The sequence below is a fragment of the Notolepis coatsorum genome (genome assembly GCF_963971535.1).
Source record: "Notolepis coatsorum genome assembly, chromosome: 6".
Taxonomy (NCBI): Eukaryota; Metazoa; Chordata; class Actinopteri; order Aulopiformes; family Paralepididae; genus Notolepis; species Notolepis coatsorum.
In genome coordinates, this window is record NC_140170.1 from 190,257,531 (window position 1) to 190,280,030 (window position 22,500).

The 22,500-nt window shown below is 42.8% G+C and overlaps 1 protein-coding gene across 1 annotated transcript in view; it reads right to left on the minus strand.

The window, feature by feature from the left end:
* ip6k1 (inositol hexakisphosphate kinase 1) overlaps window positions 1-22,500 on the minus strand; it is an 82,861-nt gene that overhangs the window by 16,625 nt on the left and 43,736 nt on the right. The window contains exons 2-5 of the mRNA XM_084316371.1: window positions 11,953-12,178; window positions 9,518-9,666; window positions 8,852-8,978; window positions 1,919-2,141 (exon numbers count right to left, since the gene is read on the minus strand). Of these exons, the coding sequence (XP_084172497.1) occupies window positions 1,919-2,141; window positions 8,852-8,978; window positions 9,518-9,658 (491 nt within the window). The 5' untranslated portion in view covers window positions 9,659-9,666; window positions 11,953-12,178. The remainder of the gene's footprint in view (window positions 1-1,918; window positions 2,142-8,851; window positions 8,979-9,517; window positions 9,667-11,952; window positions 12,179-22,500) is intronic.

The following is a 22,500-nucleotide window of genomic DNA, read 5'->3' on the forward strand; positions in this document are numbered from 1 at the left end:
GAGGAGAGGAGAGGAGAGGAGAGGAGAGGAGAGGAGAGGAGAGGAGAGGAGAGGAGGAGACCTTTAGGTTGGTGCTGTGTTAACCTGTTAAGCCCTAGCCCTATTTTTTGACAGTGAACGCCATGCTAAACATGACCAGACATGAAAAAATGTTCGGCTATCATCACGCAACCCAGATCACCAACAGATTAATCTTAACTTTGTTCATAGGACTTACCTGACCCCTAGACGATTGTACCTAATGGGTCTCAGACCTGACTCTCGATGCTCCTTGTGTTCAAACGATGCTATCGGTACATATATGCATATGTATTGGGAATGCCCTCCTGTTGAGACTTTGGGAAAATGTTACCACTGAATTATCAGAGATTTTATCTCTGACCATACCGACACTGCCTTCTGTTCTGTTGTTGAATGATGTTTCTCAGTTATCAACCTCTGTACATGTAAAGAGACTCATTTTGGTGGGTCTTACAGCTGCCAAAAAGTTGATAGCGTCACGCTGGATTCAACCGGATAAAATGTGCCCGAAGGTATGGATTCTCACCTATCTCGATGTGATTTATCTAGAGATATCTACTGCGCGAATTTTAGGTGTTAATGAAGCCAGCATAGCAGCCTGGGTAGCTGTGGTGGATAAGATAAAGGAACGCATATAAATTTGGAGTTTTCTGGTGTTGAATGAAGTAGTGGATGTATAGCCCACGTGGGGGTCCTGAGGGGGGCGAGCCCATGGTATTGTATTTATTATTTTTATGTCTTTTAGTCTACTTTCATTCTGATTTAATTACTGGACTGTCATTATTGTTATTATTATTTCTGTTATTGTCCTGTGATTTATTGTTGATTATTACTGTTACTGTATTGTTTGTCTTGTTTCATGTAAAAAAAGAGAAAATAAAAAACATTTGTTAAAAAAAAAAACAATAAGAAAAAATTACATGAATATAAATTAGGGATGTCCGATATTATCGGCTGACCGATATTATCGGCCGATATCGGCAGTAAAATGTGATATCGGAAAATATCTGTAATTTTTTTTTTTTTTTTTTTTTTTTAACGTTTATTTAACGTTTATTTACCCAGGCAAGCAAGTAAGAACCAATTCTTATTTTATTTATTGTCAAAAGTATGCATGTTGGTTTAATTCAACAACAAGAGATATGTAATGTTAATTTTTACTTTTTTAATGATCATATTTTGCACAGATAATGCTTACATTTAGAAAGCCTTTTGAATGCATCCAGTGAAATTATTAGTTACCTGAAATTATTCTGTTTTTTTGGGGGGAAACCCTGCATATATCGGTATCGGTTGATATCGGTATCGGAAATTAAGAGTTGGACAATATCGGAATATCGGTATCGGTAAAAAAGCCAATATCGAGCATCCCTAATATAAATGGTTATATGGTTCGCACTCTTTCCCCGGTTGGCGGTTTGGAGGGGGATCAGCCCCCCCCCCCCCCCCCCAGAAGGATCTCCAAGCCTCTCTTCATGTCCAACATTTTGAATTCTTGTCCTTCATATTTTTCCATGTGCACATTTAAAGCAACTGCTATTCTAACACAACTCTGAAGAAATAATATAAAATAAGACTAAAGACAATTGGCACTTCCCAGGAGAACCGCTGAACAGATTTTGTCGGATTTTGTCGCTATCGACAGGCAACAAATAAGCCTTCAATTCGATATATATATATTGTATTACAAAATATGCACACCCGAGCCACTAGGGATGGCCAAAGTGCCGGTTAAAAAAATAGTTTTACTCTGTCTATTCCATTTTTATTATTTGTATTACTGAATGAAACTGTAAACAGAGAGGCCTATTGGTAATGCTAGATCCTAATGTGAAACACTGTGATTTACCTTACCTTGCTACCTCTGCTCTACAAATAAAGTTATTATTATCATTACTTCTCGGTGGAGTCGCTCTCCCTGCGCTGCTCCTCCTTGTGCTCGGAGGTGGAGGAGGAGCGTCGGTGGAGGCTGCGGCGGGAGTGCTTCCTCCTGGGCTGCTCGCGCTCCGGGGGGTCCCTGTCCTCCAGCTCCACACCCTCCATGCTGCTCTCCACGTAGGGGTACGCCACCAGGTTGATGTACCCGTCCGAGTCGCCTTCAAAACACACCAGGACCACACCTAGAGAGAGACAGGCAGGCAGACAGACAGACAGACAGACAGACAGACAGACAGAGAGACAGACAGACAGACACTCGAATCTTAATTAATGGGTTCGAACCTCTGTTTATTTTATTTATTACATATTTAAAATGTATACATTTTACACAAAAAATATATATCAGAATATCACAGTACTACGTTGTGTTTACAATCATTTGAAAGTCACGCACGGACACACAGACACAACACAGTCTAGGAAGTCGAGATGAGGAGGGGTCAACATCCGTCGTGCATTATCAGGAAATGAATCAATCATATATATATGAGAGAGAGAGAGAGAGAGAGAGAGAGAGAGAGAGAGAGAGAGAGAGAGAGAAAGAGAGATGCGACATTCTGGTATCGTCACGACACTAGCGGATATAAAGAAAGAAATAACAACTGCAGTCAAACATTGGTTCAGATTCCTCACAAAATGAGATCTCAAAACGTGTGAGGGAATATAATTTGAAAATAATATAATCTTTATTTGATATCACTCACACTTTACATTGTTTACAACAACAACAACAACAACAGATCCCATCACCCTGATGACTGTGACTGACACACAGGGTGATAAGCCGTCTAATAGTAGCAGCAGTTTACCAGATTAAAGATTTAGACAGAAGGACAAAGAGAAGGAGAGACAGAGAGAATTAGAGAGAGAGAAGATAAAGTAGGAGAGAGAATTAGAGCGAGAGAAAGTAGAGAGAGAAAGTAGAGAGAGATAGAGAGAAAGGAAGGAGAGAAAGGAGAGAGAGATAGAGAAAATTGACATCAGCATCAGATAATCTAGCAGAAATACAAGTACAACATTTAACACATTTTCTGTGACACACACACACACAGACAGACAGACAGGCAAACAGACAGACAGGCAGACAGACAGGCATGCAGACAGATGGAATGCAGACAGACTATTCTTCTATTTTTACTTATCTATTTTATTTTTATCTAGCACACTCTCAGGAGCAGAACAGGAACAAACATTTCATATAAAAGTATTCTGTATTTTTGTATGACAACTAATAAAGAAACTTGAACTTGAACAGACAGACAGGCAGGCAGACAGACAGGCAGGCAGACGGACAGGTAGGCAGACAGACAGACAGACAGACAGAAGGGACAGACAGACAGACAGGTAGGCAGACAGACAGGCAGGCAGGCAACCAGACAGACAGGTAGGCAGACAGACATACAGACAGACAGAATCAACAAGAATCATTGGCCAGAGACATATATAGAAAGGGTTTGACCATGTGGCTGCCTGCTAACGTGCTAACGTGCTAACACAGCAGCAGCAGAAAACGCACGGACGCTGGTGACCTGATCTGTGATGCTAGGCTATTTCTGGCTAGTGATTCGAACTGCCGCTTCGAAATTCAAAATCCCCCCCTTATCGGAGAGAAATGTACATTAGAAGGCTCCGTCTACGGGACCACAGCTGCCTGGCTCACAGACAAAGCTACGAGCGCTCTCTATTAATAGTCCGTTCATTTTCCTATAGCTACTAACTGTAATGTTAGTTAGTCTACAACAGACCCAGAGACACACAGCTGTCTGCCAACTGATGAGGAGCAGAACTGCACTTTAGCTGAGCAACAAACCCCTTCCTTCCTGTGAGCCGGCCTGTCCTTTAATACCTACACAAGCTTTATCTACATACACATCTGTCTACGTGTCTATCTGTCTGTCTAACTATGTCTCTGTCTGTATCTATGTCTCTGTCTGTCTGTCTAACTATGTCTCTATCTCTCTGTCTGTAACTATGTCTCTGTCTGTATCTATGTCTCTGTCTGTATCTATGTCTCTGTCTGTCTGTCTGTATCTATGTCTCTGTCTCTCTGTCTGTATCTATGTCTCTGTCTAACTATGTCTCTGTCTGTCTGTCTAACTATGTCTCTGTCTGTATCTATGTCTCTGTCTGTCTGTCTGTATCTATGTCTCTGTCTGTCTGTCTAACTATGTCTCTGTCTGTATCTATGTCTCTGTCTGTCTGTCTAACTATGTATCTGTCTGTCTGTATCTATGTCTCTATCTGTCTGTCTAACTATGTCTCTATCTGTATCTATGTCTCTATCTGTCTGTCTGTATCTATGTCTCTATCTGTCTGTCTGTATCTATGTCTCTATCTGTCTGTCTGTATCTATGTCTCTATCTGTCTGTCTGTATCTATGTCTCTATCTGTCTGTCTGTATCTATGTCTCTATGTCTCTGTCTGTATCTATGTCTCTATGTCTCTGTCTGTCTGTCTGTATCTATGTCTCTATCTGTCTGTCTGTCTCTATCTGTCTGTCTGTATCTATGTCTCTATCTGTCTGTCTGTATCTATGTATCTATGTCTCTGTCTGTATCTATGTCTCTGTCTGTCTGTCTGTCTCTATCTCTCTGTCTGTATCTATGTCTCTGTCTGTCTGTCTGTATCTATGTCTCTGTCTGTCTGTCTGTCTGTATCTCTCTGTCTGTATCTATGTCTCTGTCTGTCTGTCTGACACTAACCAGAGCTCCAGACAGGAGTACTGCTGCCAAGTCACCCAAGGACAACAGAGTCACACTGTTGTGTGTGTGTGTGTGTGTGTGTGTGTGTGTGTGTGTGTGTGTGTGTGTGTGTGTGTGTGTGTGTGTGTGTGTGTGTGTGTGTGTGTGTGTGTGTGTGTGTGTGTGTGTGTGCTGTGGCTGCTGTTTATTCTCCATGTTATGAGAGAGGAGGGGAGGGGAGGAGAGGAGGGGAGGGGAAAGGAGAGGGAGGAGAGGAGAGAGATGAGAGGGACGGAGAGGAGAGAGATGAGAGGAGAGGGACAGAGAGGAGGGAGAGGAGAGGAGGGAGAGGAGAGCAGAGAGAGGAGAGGAGAAGAGAGGAGGGGAAAGGGGAGAGGGAGGAGAGGAGGGGAGAGGAGAGGAAGGGAAAGGGGAGAGGGAGGAGAGGAGGAGAGGAAAGGGGAGAGGGAGGAGATGAGAGAGAGGAGGGAGAGGAGAGAGGAAGGGAAAGGGGAGAGGGAGGAGGAGAGGGGAGGAGAGGAAGGGAGAGGGAGGAGGAGAGGAGAAGAGAGGAAGGGAAAGGGGAGAGGAAAGGAGAGGAGAGAGAGGAGGGAGAGGAGAGAGGAAGGGAAAGGGGAGAGGAAAGGAGAGGAGAGAGAGGAGGGAGAGGAGAGAGGAAGGGAAAGGGGAGAGGAAAGGAGAGGGAGAGGAGAGAGAGGAGAGAGGAAGGGAAAGGGGAGAGGAAAGGAGAGGGAGAGGAGAGAGAGGAGAGAGGAAGGGAAATGGGAGAGGAAATGAGAGGGAGAGGAGAGAGATGAGGGAGAGGAGAGAGGAAGGGAAAGGGGAGAGGAAAGGAGAGGGAGAGGAGAGAGGAAAAGAGAGGAGAGGAAGGGAAAGGGGAGAGGGAGGAGAGGAGAGGAGGGGAAATGAGAGAGAGGAGGGAGAGGAGAGAGGAGGGGAAAGGAGAAGAGAGGGAGGAGAGAGAGGAGAGGAGGGGAAAGGAGAGGAGAGGGGAGAAGAGGGAGAGGAAAGGAGAGGAGAGGAGGGAGGAGAGAGAGGGAAGGAGAGAGGAGAGGAGAGGAAAGGAAAGGAGAGAGAGGAGAGAGAGGAGTTGCTGACGCTACATCTGAAAGGTGCGTGTAAACACTTCAACATGGCGGATGGCGCTTCGGTACGAGGACAGAGGACAGAGGACAGAGGACAGAGGACAGAGGACAGAGGACAGAGGACAGAGGACAGAGGACAGACATTCTCTCTCTATGAAAGAGAATCACAGATATTGGACAACACTGATACTACGGTCACAGATGAATAGAGACATGTTGTGATGGTGTGCAGTTTGACGCACAGCCGTCTCGCCAGGGACAGTCTGGATGAAACCAACGGCGTAGTTACCGTCGCTCGGGCAAGAACCTTCACTATTTACTGGGGATGTCCGATATTATCGGCCGATATCGGCATTAAAATGTGATATCGGAAAATATCGGTATCGGTTTTCAATTTTTTTTTTTTTTTTTTTACATTTCTATAACCTTTATTTACCCCATGCAAGCAAGTAAGAACAAATTCTGATTTTATTTATTGTCAAAAGTATGCATAATGTTGTGTTAATTCCACAACAAGATATATGTAATGTTAATTACCTGAAATTATTCAATTTTTTGGGGGGGGGGGGGGGGGAAACCCTGCATATATCGTTATCGGTTGATATCGGTATCGGAAATTAAGAGTTGGACAATATCGATATCGGTAAAAAAGCCAATATCGAGCATCCCTACTATTTACATCATTTATATTGAGTCATTTAGCTGCCGCTTCTATCCAAAGCCACTAACAAGTCAGCAGGGGTGTAAAGTACTTGAGTAATTGTACTTTGTTACAATACTTATAGACATTACATAGTAGTATAGACAATAGACATATTAAGATAGTAGATAGTAGTATAGACATATTAAGATAGTAGTGTAGACATATTAGCATAGTAGATAGTGTAGACATATTAGCATAGTAGATAGTAGTATAATAGTAGCAAAGTACATACTAGTAAAAGACAGTAAGGCCTTGTCCAGACGAAAACGATTTTGATCTTTTTTTGCTTTCGTTTAGTTTTCATTTAAAAAAAGGTTTCCTTAAAAACGAAAACGACTCAAGATAATAAGTGCGTGCCACAAATTTACAAAATAGATTCAAGATTCAAGATTCAAGAGTTTTAATTGTCACGGCATACAGGTATACAATGAAATGCGGCTGGTCTTGCCCGCGACGATGTGCAATACAGTGGTACAACATATAATAGAATCCAATAAAATACAGTGGTACAACATATTAATAGAATCCAATAAAACAGTGCAATAAACAGGTACATGGTGTGCCATCTCGGTATCTGTACATTAGTATTTACAGAGCATATAGGACATGCTAGTTAGCTTTAGTAGTGCAATACACTGTTCCTGATGTTATACTATTTTAAGTGGCCTTTCCTCTGGCCATAAGTGTGCGTGTGTGCGGCATGAGTGTTAAAGTGGCTGCTAGTGTGTGAGCGTGCTCAGCGTGCGTGTCGTGTATGTACTTGTGTGTGGATAGTTCAGTTTCTGTGTCTCTCAATGTTCATTGTTCAAGGCTCTGATGGCCTGGGGGAAGAAGCTTAGCCTAAGCCTCTCCGTCTTAGTCTCTAGAATTCGCAGGCGTCTGCCTGACCTCAGCAGCTGGAACAGGCTGTTATTTTCCTGTCTTTCCTGTTTTAGACGTCGCTCTTTTATTTTGAAAACCCGACCGGAAGTGTTGTCGTTGTTTTCGATAACTTGAGCTACCGTAACGTTCGTTTTCCAAAGGAGTGGAGCGAGAGACAGAGACCGTGGCTCAAACTACCTGTGTTGTATTAAAGGGGAACTATCTTATAAATGGCCTTTTTCAGTGTTTAGCATTGTTTCATAGCTATGTGGACTTATATTAATATGATCTATGTCTCTAATTCTCATATTGGCGCATTCTTCCAATTCTCCTCTCACAATATTCACCCTCACTGAACTGAGTCATCTGAAAATGTGCTGATTTGTGATGTCAGAGAGACTCAGCTGCATGATAATGTGGCTGTGTGGCATCGTTTAGGTGCCCAGGCTCAAAACGGCTTAAGATCTTGAGGTAGAAAAATGCTGTTTTTGAGTACTTCATTAGAAATACAAAACAATGAATAAAAAATTTAAAAGATTACAGAGGTGTTCCATGACTCACAGGAATTGTGTAAAAGTGCCCAAATAGTGAAAGAAATAGTAAAATAGTTCCCCTTTAAAGTAATTGATAACTTGTCCCTGTCATTTCGACTAGCAAAACGTTTGTTGTCTGTATTTAACGTTACCTCAGGATACCACTGTCTATTGTATTTAGTTGGTTAGCTATTTAGCTAATGTTGATAGCATTTTGAATAGCATCAATGCTAGCTGGCTGGCTACAGCTTTATTTACTAAATTATGGAGGCCTTTTAATCGTCAAGGTAAGAGAGGATTTGTCATGATCAACTGAAGGCGTATGCTATGGAACAATATGTGCTTGGCTACTACTTGGGTTTTCAGAAAAAGGCCAGCTATGTGACGCTAATCTCTAGCTAGTATCGTCTATTGCATCACAGCAGCCTCCCGATCAAGCCCAATAGCTTCTGTAACACGAACGCAACTACTCTGATGCCATTGTTGTTTAATAATAACTCCCGGTGTTTAATAAACACTTCTAGCCAAGACATATAAGACATAATGTATCATGTTTCTTTTTTTGTTGGCTGGGTTTGCGCATGCGGATTAAGGGAGATGTCAATCTGTTGTCGACGGTGGGAGTACAGGCGCAGTACATTTAGCTGTAAATGCCCGATCAAGCTCAATAGCTTCTGTAACACGAACGCAACTACTCTGTACGATGCCATTGTTGTTTGCACATGTGGGTTAAGGGAGCGGTGGGCTTCATCGCATCATCGGTTCAGGAGAAGACGCGTATCGCTTGTAAAGACAGTGACGCAAGGGGGGCGTCTTCAGAATTGCGCACTCTGGAAGCCGGTCTCAGAAAGTAGCGTCTTCAGGCTCCCAGAACGCAGTTCCGTGTGGATGAAAGGTGCATACGATCAAATACTTTGACTGATACGACCGAAATCGGTTTCGTCTGGACATGGCCTAAGTGTGTGTGCCTGTGTGTGTGTGTGTGTGTGTGTGTGTGTGTGTGTGTACCTTTATATTCAGGTGTGAACTCTTTCATCTCGGGGGGGAGCGACTCGTAGAACTTCTGCTCTCGACTGATCAGTGGTTTGCAGACTGTGTGGTCGTCGTACCGCATCATACTAGTGTGGCCTCCCACCTACACACACACACACGCACAGGCACACACACACAGGCACACACACACGCACAGGCACACACACACACAGGCACACACACACGCACAGGCACACACACACACAGGCACACACACACGCACAGGCACACACACACAGGCACACACACAGGCACAGGCACACACACACACAGGCACACACACACACACAGGCACACACACACAGGGAATAATCAAAATCACTCAACAGCTAAATATAGTATACTTCTAATCCAGATTGCACAAATAAAAGTGAAAATAACAATAGATTAAATTAAATTCAGAATAAAACAAAGGATGCAAAGTGCATTTTCTGTGAGCCACCACTAGGGGGCAGAGCTGCTAACAGTGAGTACGAGAGTGACTAACAGAGCTCAGGTAACATAGACCTCCATTATACTTCTGTCAACAAAGCAACTTTAACTCCAACACACCAACTCCAACATAAATACACCATAAACTCAAATGGTACCATAAACACAACACACACACGCACACACACGCACACGCACACAGAATCTCACCTGGTGAATGAAGGGCTCCAAAGGCACCCCTCCTCCTCTGGGTCCCAGCGAGGCCCCACCCCCCGGCCCCGCCCCCGGCCCCACCCCCTGCCCCGCCCCCTGCAGCTTGGCCTCCATGCTGTTGGTGTGAGGGAGGCACATGGCGCCACCTAGGGGTGGAAATAAAACATTTAGTTTTATAATGATGTCATGAGTCCTGTACTGGAACCACACTAGCCCTTTACTGGAACCAGACTAGTCATTTAGCTGAAACTAGGGCTGCAACGATTAGTCGACATAATCGACGACGTCGATCATACATTTTTATTTTTTTTTTTTCACTACCTATCTTTGTGAAAGTGGCTTCTCAGCTCTGGTCCAGCTGAAGACAAAGCAGAGGAACAGATTGGACATTGAGCATGACCTCAGAGTTGCTTTGTCTACCATCACCCCAGACTTTGAGACTCTTGTCAGGAGCAAACAACATCCCCAGTTATCCCATTAGTTCCCTGGGATGTTAAGCTAAGAAGTCTGCTATATTTTTTGTTTTGTTATTTAAACACTTCCACTTTAACCCTTTAATCGCCAAGGACGACTTAACACGTCATTCTCCGCCATGCGTAATCTGCCAATGACGTCGTACAGCGTCTTTGAGATCAATATTTCAAAAATCTGTCAATCATATTTCACCCACGGAGACTTGAGATCTCCTGTAGATCTCCTCTCAACTCTCCAACGGTTCAAGACCGCCATCTGGTGGCCGATCGGCGAATCGCCAAAACCGGAAGTGACGCGCCGGAAGTGGTGCTCGCCCATATTCCGTCCGGGCACTCGCTATAGTTAGCGGGACTCCATCTTGATACACTGGACATCGATCGGTTGCAAATAACTCGATAAACAACTAGATTTGGACGTATATAGGATTATACAACCTGGAAATGGATCGCATATATCAACATCCCATAATAGGGAACTTTCTGCTCCACGCTGATCGCCCAACACTACGAGGAAGCTGCGGTGAGTTTCAGCGTGTTTGATTATTATTAAACATACACACTGCTCCGATCAACATATCACCCATACTAAATAAATGATTTAACGTCGGCCACGGACTTATAACCCCCCCCCTCCGGTCACCAGCAGATGATGAGGCATGACGTGTAGGACCTTGTACAATTGAAATTTTTTATCTGACGTCAATCGGTATCAAACTACATTTGATGATCTAATATATGTATTTAGGGCTATAACTCACGTTCTGCAGAATGCTGCAGAAAACGATAAAAACATATTTATACTTTAGACCGTATTTTAGTATGAATATGTGAATGAAAAAGTAGAACGTTGCTACATCCTAAACGATAGATACTTGACGTTGAATGGGCCATAGTAATGTCAATTTAGCAATACAATTTAAAAAGTTATAGCCCTACAAAGAAGGGGAACATCTCCACAGACAAATAGAGCTGGCAGAGGACGGTATAAGGCCCGACATAAGCGTGGCAGTGAAAGGGTTAATTTGTATTATTTAATTTATTTATCTTGTTATGAGTGATTGTTGTATTGTTCAAATACATTTTGATTTAAAGTTGCTTAAGATCCAAATTCAAATGTTTCATGAGTCATTATTTTAATTTGCTATGGGATCATCGTGTTATGTTAAGTTAACTGTTAAGGCAGAGGGACTGGACAACAGGGTGACATTCACAGGTGTGCAGACTTGAGCATGTGAGGTAAAACATGCATTGGAGAAGGAGCCGCGCCCACAGGAAGCAGAGATTGAGGGTGTGACAAAAATAATTGTTAGATTAGTCGACTAATCGAATGACAAAAATAATCGTTAGATTAGTCGACTAATCAAAAAAATAATCGACAGATTAGTCGATTACCAAAATAATCGTTAGTTGCAGCCCTAAGCTGAAACACTTTTATCCAAAGCGACTTACAAGTTCTGTACGACAAGTCATCAGGAAGGGCACAACTCTATCAGCTGAGTAACAATGTTCATCAAGTGTTGAGTGCTACAGTGTAGGTTGGTTTATTAGGACAAGTGCACGACAGTAAGGTTAGTTAGGGTTAGATTAGATTTCAGATAATGGTTGAAGAAGTGAGTCTTTAGTCGACGGCGAAAGATTGGACGGGTGGGCAGTTCATTCCACCGTTGTCATCCAACCCGCTTGCGTTCATGTGCCAGAGTCAATTACGGTCATATAAAATATAAAATATCCAAGTCAAAGAACATCAAAGTCAAGACATTTCAAGGTCCTTAACCTTTCCATTATCATGATTCTGTGATAAACAGAAGTTCACGACCGACTCTATGATCCATGGACCTTGTAATGGTCACGACAGCAGCATCACATGACAATATTAGAGGCCAATAACAAAAAGTGAACTAATACTAATTTAAAAACGAATACTAAAACCACCTGTATGAACAGAGCGATGTGGGTTACCTTGGGCTCTGGTGCGGAGGGAGGGGGAGGGGGGGCACAGGGAGCGACAGACGGCTGGGAGCGCACGCTGCCACCGGGGGGGGAGGAGCCAGCCCGACGGCCACCTCGCCCGACCTCCAATCAGAGTACTCCGCCAATCCACCGCACCACAGGACCGGGAACCAATCAGGACGACAGGGGAGAAGGACGGGGGAGGAGGGGAGGGGGCTCACAGTCACACAGATTCCTAGAGAGAGAGAGAGAGAGGAGAGAGAGAGAGAGAGAGAGAGAGAGAGAGAGAGAGAGAGAGAGAGAGAGAGAGAGAGAGAGAGAGAGAGAGAGAGAGAGAGAGAGAGAGAGAGAGAGAGAGAGGGAGAGAGAGGGAGAGGGAGAGAGATAGAGGGGGACAGAGAGAGAGAAAGAGAGAGAGAGAGAGAGGGAGAGAGAGAGAGAGAGAGAGAGAGAGAGAGAGGGAGAGCGAGAGAGAGAGAGAGAGGGGGAGTGAAATCATTATTTAACAGTTTATATCCAGAGACATGTCCGTCTGAATACACAAGGGGGCGGGGCCTGGGGACCATCGCTGTGAAGGCAGGGCGCCCTGTGTTTACAACACAAGACAAAACGAGAGCAACACACACACCTCAAACCCTGTGCTAGCCTATGAGCAGCAAGTAGGGATGCCCCGATCGATCGGCCACCGATCGTTATCGGCCGATATTAATCAGTATAAATATGCGATCGGGGAATTCCGATAATTAGTCATATTCGCCGATCGCGGAAACTGATCAAGTGGATATCTCACTCGCTTGTCTCAGACGCACAGGACCTGCAAACTGCTCCTCCTCCCTAGCCCCGCCCGTACCCGTGTAGAGTTTGTAAACACAGAGGAGGCGGACCTCCTCTGCTGAGTCTAGATAGTGCATTCGACCTGAGCTAACGTTAGCTACCTAGCTATCGTTACTGTTTAAACAAAATTACCCAGTCAACTATTCACTTTTAGTAGGCATTGTCTAACGGTATTTAGCCGGCTAGCTACTGATAGCTCCGGATATCAACAAATGCCCCAGGAAGTCCAGTAGCCCATGTTGATATCTCCGTTAGCTTGCGTTAGCTGACGTTAGTTCACGGTTCAAAACGAAATGTCCGATTGAACTAAATAGTTGTCTTAACGTCATCTAGCCGGCTAGCAGTAGCTACAGATAGCTCCTGATATCAATGTCTTATAACATTGATTGAATGCGTATTCGAGCTGAGGGCTTGCTGAATGTGAAATGACCAAAGCATAACGTTACCAAGGCAATAGGGTCCCGCTGCAGCGCCGGAGAATCCTTTTTGGAGCTAGGGCTACTAGAGTACACACAGACAGTGGAGCTGTTTGCAGATAGCGAGCATTTTGACTTGTTGCGTGGTGGCGATGTCTCGCAGATAATACAAGTACAAGTCTAATTATATAATATATATATTTTATTAAAAAAAAAAAAAAAAAAAACTTTATATAAAATATTTTTTAATTTCTTTTTAATCAAAAACGATCGGTATCGGATCGGTATCGGCCGATATGGCTCACGACGATCGGTGATCGGTATCGGTGGCAAAAAACGTGATCGGGGCATCCCTAGCAGCAAGCGTGTTTTGATCTCTCCATAGAGCCCTGTCTTTACTATTTAAGCATTACATCACACCAGGGCTGTACGTTAACTTTTTTTGCACATAGCACTGGTGCTACAGAGGTTGATAGTTTTGTAGCACAGGCCAAAATCTTGTAGCACAAGTATAAAACATGTTATATTTGTAACAGTCACAAATGTGCCTATTGTATTTGTGTTATTTAGTTGCAGTGCCATGTTTGGCTGTCATTTAGTATATCGCCATGTGTTATTATTACTATAATAGTAATACTCTCATATGCTATTTTCAATTAATATCATAAACAACATAAGGAATATTAGCATAATTTTGAGTGGACTGAAGGAATGAGTCAGCGTTAATAGTTTTAAATGCAAATAATTTATTGAAACATAGAAGTGGGGTCGGTTGGGACACACACACACAATGGGGGACCCTGATGTAAACAAGACAAACGTCTTTCTCTGGTCTGCATCCCCTTAACAATTGTGTGTATTGAGCCGTACTGTACTGTACCCATTCTGCAATCTGTTAAATAAAGTTTACATTCATTCATTCACACACACTGTTTCAACTCACCACCCCTGCATCATATTGTAGTCTAGTCTGTCTTCAAACTTCCACTCCTCTCGAAATTTTTTATATTTGAATATCAACATTATCTGTCCATCCTCAGTTTACTATAATATACTCCTGTCCTGAGTCCTGACTAGTGACTTCATCGTCTTTCCAAACGCACGCACGCACACACACACACACAGGGAAGGGGAGAGAGTGCCCCCCCATTTCCCTTTCCACACTGTGTCTGCTGGCTCTGCCTGTGATCAGGATTAGCTTGTTAGCTTGCTAACGTTGTAGTGATTGTAATGGTACATAAACGTTAATTTCGGGCGATGTGCGCATAAAGGAATGGCGACGGTGCAAAGCATGTAGATGCATTTGACCCGTTGCGAGAAAAAAAAACACCACGGACTTATTTCGGGACGTGTAGGCGCACTGCTGTGTTACGCAGCAGCAGTGCGCACCAACACGCTGCTCTGCTTGCAAGCACGGATAGGGCGGATATGACTCGTCGAGTTGTCACGGAGTTTTTTCAAAATAAGAGTATCATATGCACCTGAATGTTGCTAGCTGTCGAGCCTAGTTATTATAGCTGGAGCTGCGCGTGGGCAGAAATGAGACCCGCTACAGGATTTTCAAAATAAGAGTATCTATATGAACCGAATCCCTATCGCACCAGTGCTAGTGAAGTAAATCCATTCATCGCACAGACCGCTGTTGCTGTAGCACGTGCGAGATATATCTCGCACTGTACAGGCCTGCATCACACGCAGGAGTGGTTTGTGACCAATAAACCATGCCTAGGGGTGGTTGTTAGGCCCGAGGCGCAGCCGAGGGTCGTTAGACCCCCCTAGGCATGGTTTATTGGTCACAAATCACGACTGCACGTGGTGTAAAGCTTTTATACAACTGCCAGATTCATCCAACCTTATTTCTATACAATAAACACACATTAATCGAAGATTTATTGAAAAAACCATCCGCCAGAAAAAGTAGTTCCCACAACTCCATGTGGAAGCAGCTTGAAGTGCATCCAACCAAACTAACACATCCAACTGTGTATTATTGGAATGATTGAGAGAAGTTGCCTCATGTGGAAGCAGCTTGAAGTGCATCCAACCAACTAACACATCCAACTGTGTATTATTGGAATGATTGATTGAAAATTTATTAAAACGTTTTCTTTGCCCTATAGGAAAAAAACGTTTTCTTCGCCCTATTTTTTTATTTATTTCTTTTAGCCTAAACTTAACCAGTTGGAAACCAGGGGTACAGTAATAAAATTAGCAATCAACCAATCAATCAATTCAATAGACCATGCTCACTTAAAACAGCGCTGCTTCTCTCTCAGTCTGACTCCCCCGCTGTTGCAGACAGGAGTGTGTGTGTGTGTGTGTGCGTGTGTGTGTGTGTGTGTGTGTCACAGTGTGTGTGTGCGTGTGTGTATGTGTGTGTGTGTGTGTGTGTGTGTGTGTGTGTGTGTGTGTATGTGTGTGTGTGTGTTTGTGGGTACGCCAGCGTCGGACAGTGTGAGAGAGAACGCTGCAAGAAAGTAGGAAGGAAGAAATTTAAATCAATCAATTAATCTATCAATCAATCCGCGATTTTTCTTTTGTTCTAGATTGAGTCAAGACCCATCAATTACATCATCCAACATTGTTTAAAATACTAACACATTCCCCTTGACAGAATCGCTTCATATTTAGTCGTTATGGTGCTTTCAACATAACCATTTGATCTCCGCGATCCTGTTTTCTCCCGGAGTGAGCCGGGGAGGGTTATGTGATTTGGTTGTGGGCGGGTCCTGAGCCCAGGACCGTGGATTGTTACCAATAAAGACGTGTGAATGGCCAATCAGAATCGAGAAATTTGCATGCCGTTGTATAATTCCCCACAACACACAAGACACAGAGCAGCCGAACAGCACAGCTCTCTATGGATGATATCGCCAGTGGACTCCCCGCTGCCCCCAGTGGACGGGACACCTCACTGCAGCTGGTGCAGATGGAGTGATGCGGTCCAGCCGCCGGTCAGGCTCCTAAATAATCCCCGTCGTCAACAGCAGACGTTGCTTCTATTATAGAAGCAGCAGAGTTATCTTCACCCGGAGCTGCAGGCTTAAAGGAGGAACACACCAACTTTTAGCTTATTTGCCATCTACCCTGGAGTTAGACGAGCAGATACACACCCTGTTCTTCTCTGTGCATGCATTAGGCTTAGGGAACAGCCACGCCGTTAGCCTAGCTTAGCGTCATTCACTGGAAGTAGGTGTGCCAGTGTAGCCTAGTTCCCAACAGTCACGAAATACACTCGGAATACAACTCCAAAACGTTCCTGTAAACATGTTGTGACCTGTGTATTTACCACGAGGAGAAAGACATTCAAATAATTAGAGCTATTTTCCAAAACGCATATTTTTTTAAAAACTTTTGTAATTTATTTTCAGAAAATAATGATATTTTGAAACAATTTAAGACCAAAACATGTTAAATAAAAAAATAAAAAATTTCTTTTATATAGGCCCGATACCGATGTGTAAAAAAAAAAAAAGGACCATATCGGCGGCCGATATATCCTGCACCACTAATATATATATAGTGCAAAACCCTAAAGTCAAGCACTTTTGAGGTAAAAGTAAAACACAGTACTTTCAAGTACATTCCAGAACAGTTGACCATTGGGAAAAAAAACTTCTCGATTGATCTCAATTTCTCAATATTCTGAAACCAGACTAAGAAAAAACGGTTGGCTCTGCTCTCTGTAGAGCACCAGAGCACCGTTAGCCCCCTCTTCATCCTCTTCATCCTCTGAAGCAAACAGCACGAGGCTCGTAATAGGGCTAACGTTAGCCTGTTAGCTCTATCATCCATGGTAGCTGCTAGCTACACGCTTAGCATTGAGGTGATACCGTAGGCTTGAAATGCTCTGGTGATATTGCAAAGTCTTTGCAAACACAACCGTTCTCGTATCAACACTTCCATCTGTTTTTTTCATTCAACGGGCAACACAGCCTCAACTTTTAAACTTTAGCCAACAACTGTATAAGCGGTATGCCTGGAACTGGTCCACTGAGAAACATTCCGTGGTGTCTGGAGTGCAACAAGATTATGAAGAGCGATAAAATGCGTAATTTTCCTTAACGTTTAATTTTGTCTGTAGTTAATTAATTGAAATGAACGCGATAAATCAGAGGCGCTGTTACATTTTGGATGATTTTGCATGTGCTGTGTGAGCCAATCAGAGGCTTTGTTACATTTTGGATGATTTTGCGTGTGCTGCGTGATCCAATCGGAGGCTTTGTTACATTTTGGATGATTTTGCGTGTGTTGCGTGAGCCAATCGGAGGCTTTGTTACATTTTGGATGATTTTGCGTGTGTTGCGTGAGCCAATCGGAGGCTTTGTTACATTTTGGATGATTTTGCGTGTGTTGCGTGAGCCAATCGGAGGCTTTGTTACATTTTGGATGATTTTGCGTGTGCTGCGTGAGCCAATCGGAGGCTTTGTTACATTTTGGATGATTTCGGATTGTGGTTGAACAGAAGAAATTTTATATCTTGTAACAAACCTGCTTATTGGTTCACCGACACTGATGACATTAACTACTTAGGAATCGAACAGCATCTTTCGATACTCGAATAGCAGATCGATACCATAGCAGTATACAATTTCGATACCCAGCCCTACTCATATCAATATTTTAAACCGAACTGTAGCCCAGCAGATCTATCGTCTCCGATTACCATCAGAGTGAGAGTGAGACATCCATCTCTCTCAGAGTGAGAGTGAGACATCCATCTGTCTCAGAGTGAGAGTGAGACATCCATCTCTCTCAGCCCGGATGATGACGCTTTGGTTTGGTTTCATTATCATCCTAAATAACCAGAAACAAAAGCTCTTATTCTGAATAATGATCATGTAAATAACTAGAGGCCAGTACAGACACACTGTTGACTAGAGCTGATATATATCATATAGTGAGTATTAAAGGTGATATAGTGAGTAGTGATGGTGATATAGTGAGTATTAAAGGTGATATAGTGAGTAGTGATGGTTATATAGTAGGGGTGGGACGATACATCGATCCAGATCGATATATCGATCTATTATCAATGATCCAATAAGATCGATGCAACGTGAAAAAGATCGATTCATATTGCGATACTCTTATTTAGAAAATCCTGTGGAGAGTCGTATCCGCTCGGCTCAACAGCACACAGCCGTAGCGTCTGAAACGTGGACATTGCAACAGAGCAAGGCTAGTGTGCCTATTCTGCGACCCAAAACAAGTCCCTGCTGTTTTATTCCGCAACGGGTCAAATGCATCTAACATGCTTTGCAATCCTCGCCATTCCTTTATGCCCACGTCGCGTTAAAGACCGAAATTAACGTTACGTTAGCGTAAGCTAACAACAAGCTAACCCTGGGGGGGAGGAGCAGACATTCTCCCTTTCTGTGTGTGTGCGCGTTTGGAAAGACCAGATGAAGTATAGTATATATTTATAGTAGATGTTCTGAGGATGGACAGATAATGTTGATATAAACATAAAAAATACAATACATAATAAATGTATTCATGATCATCATGCAACATAAAACAATTGCAGGAACGGTTTGGGAGAGGAAGGGGTTTTAGGTTGCGTGTTGTGAGTTCCAAAACAATTTACTTAAAGTTTAAAGCTCAATATATCAAAACGTGGCACTTTACAGTGAACAGGAGGTCTATTTGTATTAAAAACAATAGATTGTTTTTCATTTAAATGTCTGGAAGAGCTCAAAAATAAAAATGTCAAATGATATTTCCGTTGCCTTTTTTGAGTTGATCTAAATGTTACTGGTTGTGTTAAATGGGCATAATATCGCCTCATATCGATCGCAGGCACCTGAATCTAATCTAATCGTATCGTGGCAGACTTTGTGATATCGGCAAATATCGCATCGTTGTCCAAATAATCTACCGTAATTCCTCTAATAGTAACCCCGGCTTGTATTTGTTTCAACTGTAGCGGGTACCAGGCTTGTATTAGGAGGAGGCCTGTATAAGAGGGAGGCCTATATTTCAAATTTTCAAACGGATCATAATGAATAAATCAACATTTTGTGTCAGTTTGAACCCAGTAAAATGTACTGGGTTCATTTATTGAAACCAAGTACTGTATGAAATAGTAAACAGTGCAATTACAGGTGGTCACTGGTCATTTCAACGTTTTCAAAGTGAAATCAAGTAACTAGCTCAGTATGCAGCTCAGTATATTAGTAACCCGGCTTGTATTAGGAGGCCGGCTTATAATTGCTTAGCTCAAGAGCGCACCCGGCCATTAATAGAGACCCGGCTTGTATTTGAGACCCGGTTACTATTAGAGGAATTACGGTATATCGTATCGTGATGAAACTGGTGATTCCCACCCCTATTATATAGTGAGTATTAAAGGTGATATAGTGAAGGTTTGTCTCTTGGCTGAGGCACCGTTCTCTCAGTAAAAAGCAGACAGGATGATTCTGTACCTGGGCTCGATTGTGTGCATCATGCATCAAAAACCATCAGTAACAACGCTGTATGGGTTCAGATCTTTTGACGTGAAATGAACAGTACTTGTAAGTCGAATTCAATTACCAAATAATTATTTGATTGAATAACCAAATAAAACATTTAGTTTTGTTTCATGAGGATTTAATATATGTCAAATGCATATTAAACCCAGTTACATGTACGGGAAAACAAATAAAGAGTTGGGTGCAGTGAGGGGGATCTGACCATAGGAGGTGCTGTCGCACCCAACGTGCCCAGGGCTTAGGACCACACACACACACACACACACACACACACACACACACACACACACACACACACACACACACACACACACACACACACACACACACACACACACACACACACACACACACACACACACACACACACACACACACACACACACACACACACACACACACACACACTAGGGCTGGGCGATATGACGATATTATATAAATATCGGGTACAGTTCATTAACGATACACTTTAACGTATCGTGGATATCGTGATGTTTTGCCCAAGAGGATTGTGTCGCGTCAATCTGGTCCACACGTTCAAACTTTTGAACAACGCCGCTCCCACACACACACTACTGCATCAAAGTTAGTTAGTACTTATGATTAACAAAGGCATTCGTTTTGTGGCATCAACATTATATAGTTACACGTTATATAGTTACACATCAGCGTATTTACCCAAACATAGCAACGTCCGATGACGACATAGATAGCAAGCGTTACTGTTCATATCTCAGTCCGTGCCGAGTTGTGCGTGCCCATTCTGCGGTCTGTTAATAAAGTTTTCAATCAGACAGATGTATGGAAAGGCTTTTATTATAACATTTGTTGCAGTAAAATCATTATGCCTCGTTGTCATGCTGCGGTGCGCTGGTAATCACTCGTCGGCTGCGGTGAGCTGTTGTTGTTGTCGTTGAGCTGAGCTCTCGTAAAACTCAAGGAGGGCATTCAGGAAGTAAAAAAAGAATAGCGCTGCTTGCCGATTGGTGCTAAGAACAGCAGGGCGGGTACAAGCGGTGTGACGTAATTGGCAGACTCGACTGTCAATCAAAATTATTCTGTTATTAACGATTGCAGAATGGGTACAATACAGTACAGCTCAATACAACAACAGTGGACTGACTGGAGGATGAAGACCAGAAAAAGACTTTCGGCTTTTTTACATAAGGGTCCTCCATTTTCAATTCATCAAAACATTTAGAGACATACAAATATACAGTAGTTTCATAAAAATGCTAAAATCCTATTGATTGATTTAAAACTTTATTAACATATTGCAGAATGGGTACAGTACAGCTCAATACATACAATTGTTAAGGGGATGCAGACCAGCGAAAGACTTTCGTCTTGTTTACATCAGGGTCCCCCATTTTCAATTCATCATATTTCATATCTAAATCATATAATATCTCATTGCTAAATATATGCAATATATAATCTAATAATCCAATAATCTAAATCTAATATATAATATAAAAATGCTAAATGCATGGGTATTTTATTTTGTCTTTAATGTTAGCTTGCAAACTCAAATACTGTCTTGGTAAGCCTCATAATGAATTGTTTGGGGAAAAAAAGAAAAACATCGTGATGCGTATCGTGTATCGCCGAAAGGTCAGAAAATATCGTGATATCATATTTAGGCCATATCGCCCAGCCCTAACACACACACACACACACACACACACACACACACACACACACCACACACCACACACACACACACACAGGGCTGAGGACCACAGAAGAACCTGAACAGTGTTTCCCACAGGATTTTCAGAGACTATGGGGGTGAACCTACGACCCTCTAGGGGGGTCCGGGGGAATGCCCCCCGGAACTTTTTTTTTTGTTTTGTACATTTTAAAGTTAAATGCATCAATCTGGTGCACTTTGAGAGCAAAATAAAGAGGCTAGATCTATGATGAACTTTGTACTCAAAACACAAAATCGACTAGACTACTGCTTCCCAATCCTCTCCTCGAAGCACCCCAGCCGTTCAATGTATTTGTTAAATTCCACCACCAGCACACCTGATTCAACTCAACTAGCCCTTTATTAGTTGAATCAAGGTGTGCTGGTGGTGCAATTTAACAAATACATGGAACGGCTGTGGTGTCTCGAGGAGAGGATTGGGAACCACTGGTTACTAGAGCAGACATTTGAGCCATCAAAGAAATGAAGCAAAAGTGGTTACCTGTGTTGAACTGGTTTATTTTTTAGAAAATAAAAGAATATAGTGGATTACTATTACGACTACTACCACTGCCAATACTACTGATACATCCCTATTGGCAAACTTTATATGTAAAAAAAATAGTAAAAAATATATATAATAAATAATAAAGAATTAAAAAAAAAGCTTTTATTTTTTTGTTCATTAAACAACTGTGGCGGGCCGCCACAGTCTAGGTAATTAATGGGAAACCCTGCTGAACCTTATTTGACTAATTTGAAAAAGTAAAGTGACAATGTGTTTCATTTCGACACATCTGTTCCATCAAGCTGTTCAGTCTCTTCCCTGGAAGCCTCTGATGTTCTGGAGCTCTGAGCTGCTCAACTTCATATCCTCGTGAGGACATTACCCTCTACACAGGAACACACACACACACACACACCTCTGAGCTGCTCAACTTCATATCCTCGTGAGGACATTACCCTCTACACAGGAACACACACACACACACACCTCTGAGCTGCTCAACTTCATATCCTCGTGAGGACATTACCCTCTACACAGGAACACACACACACACACACACCTCTGAGCTGCTCAACTTCATATCCTCGTGAGGACATTACCCTCTACACAGGAACACACACACACACACAC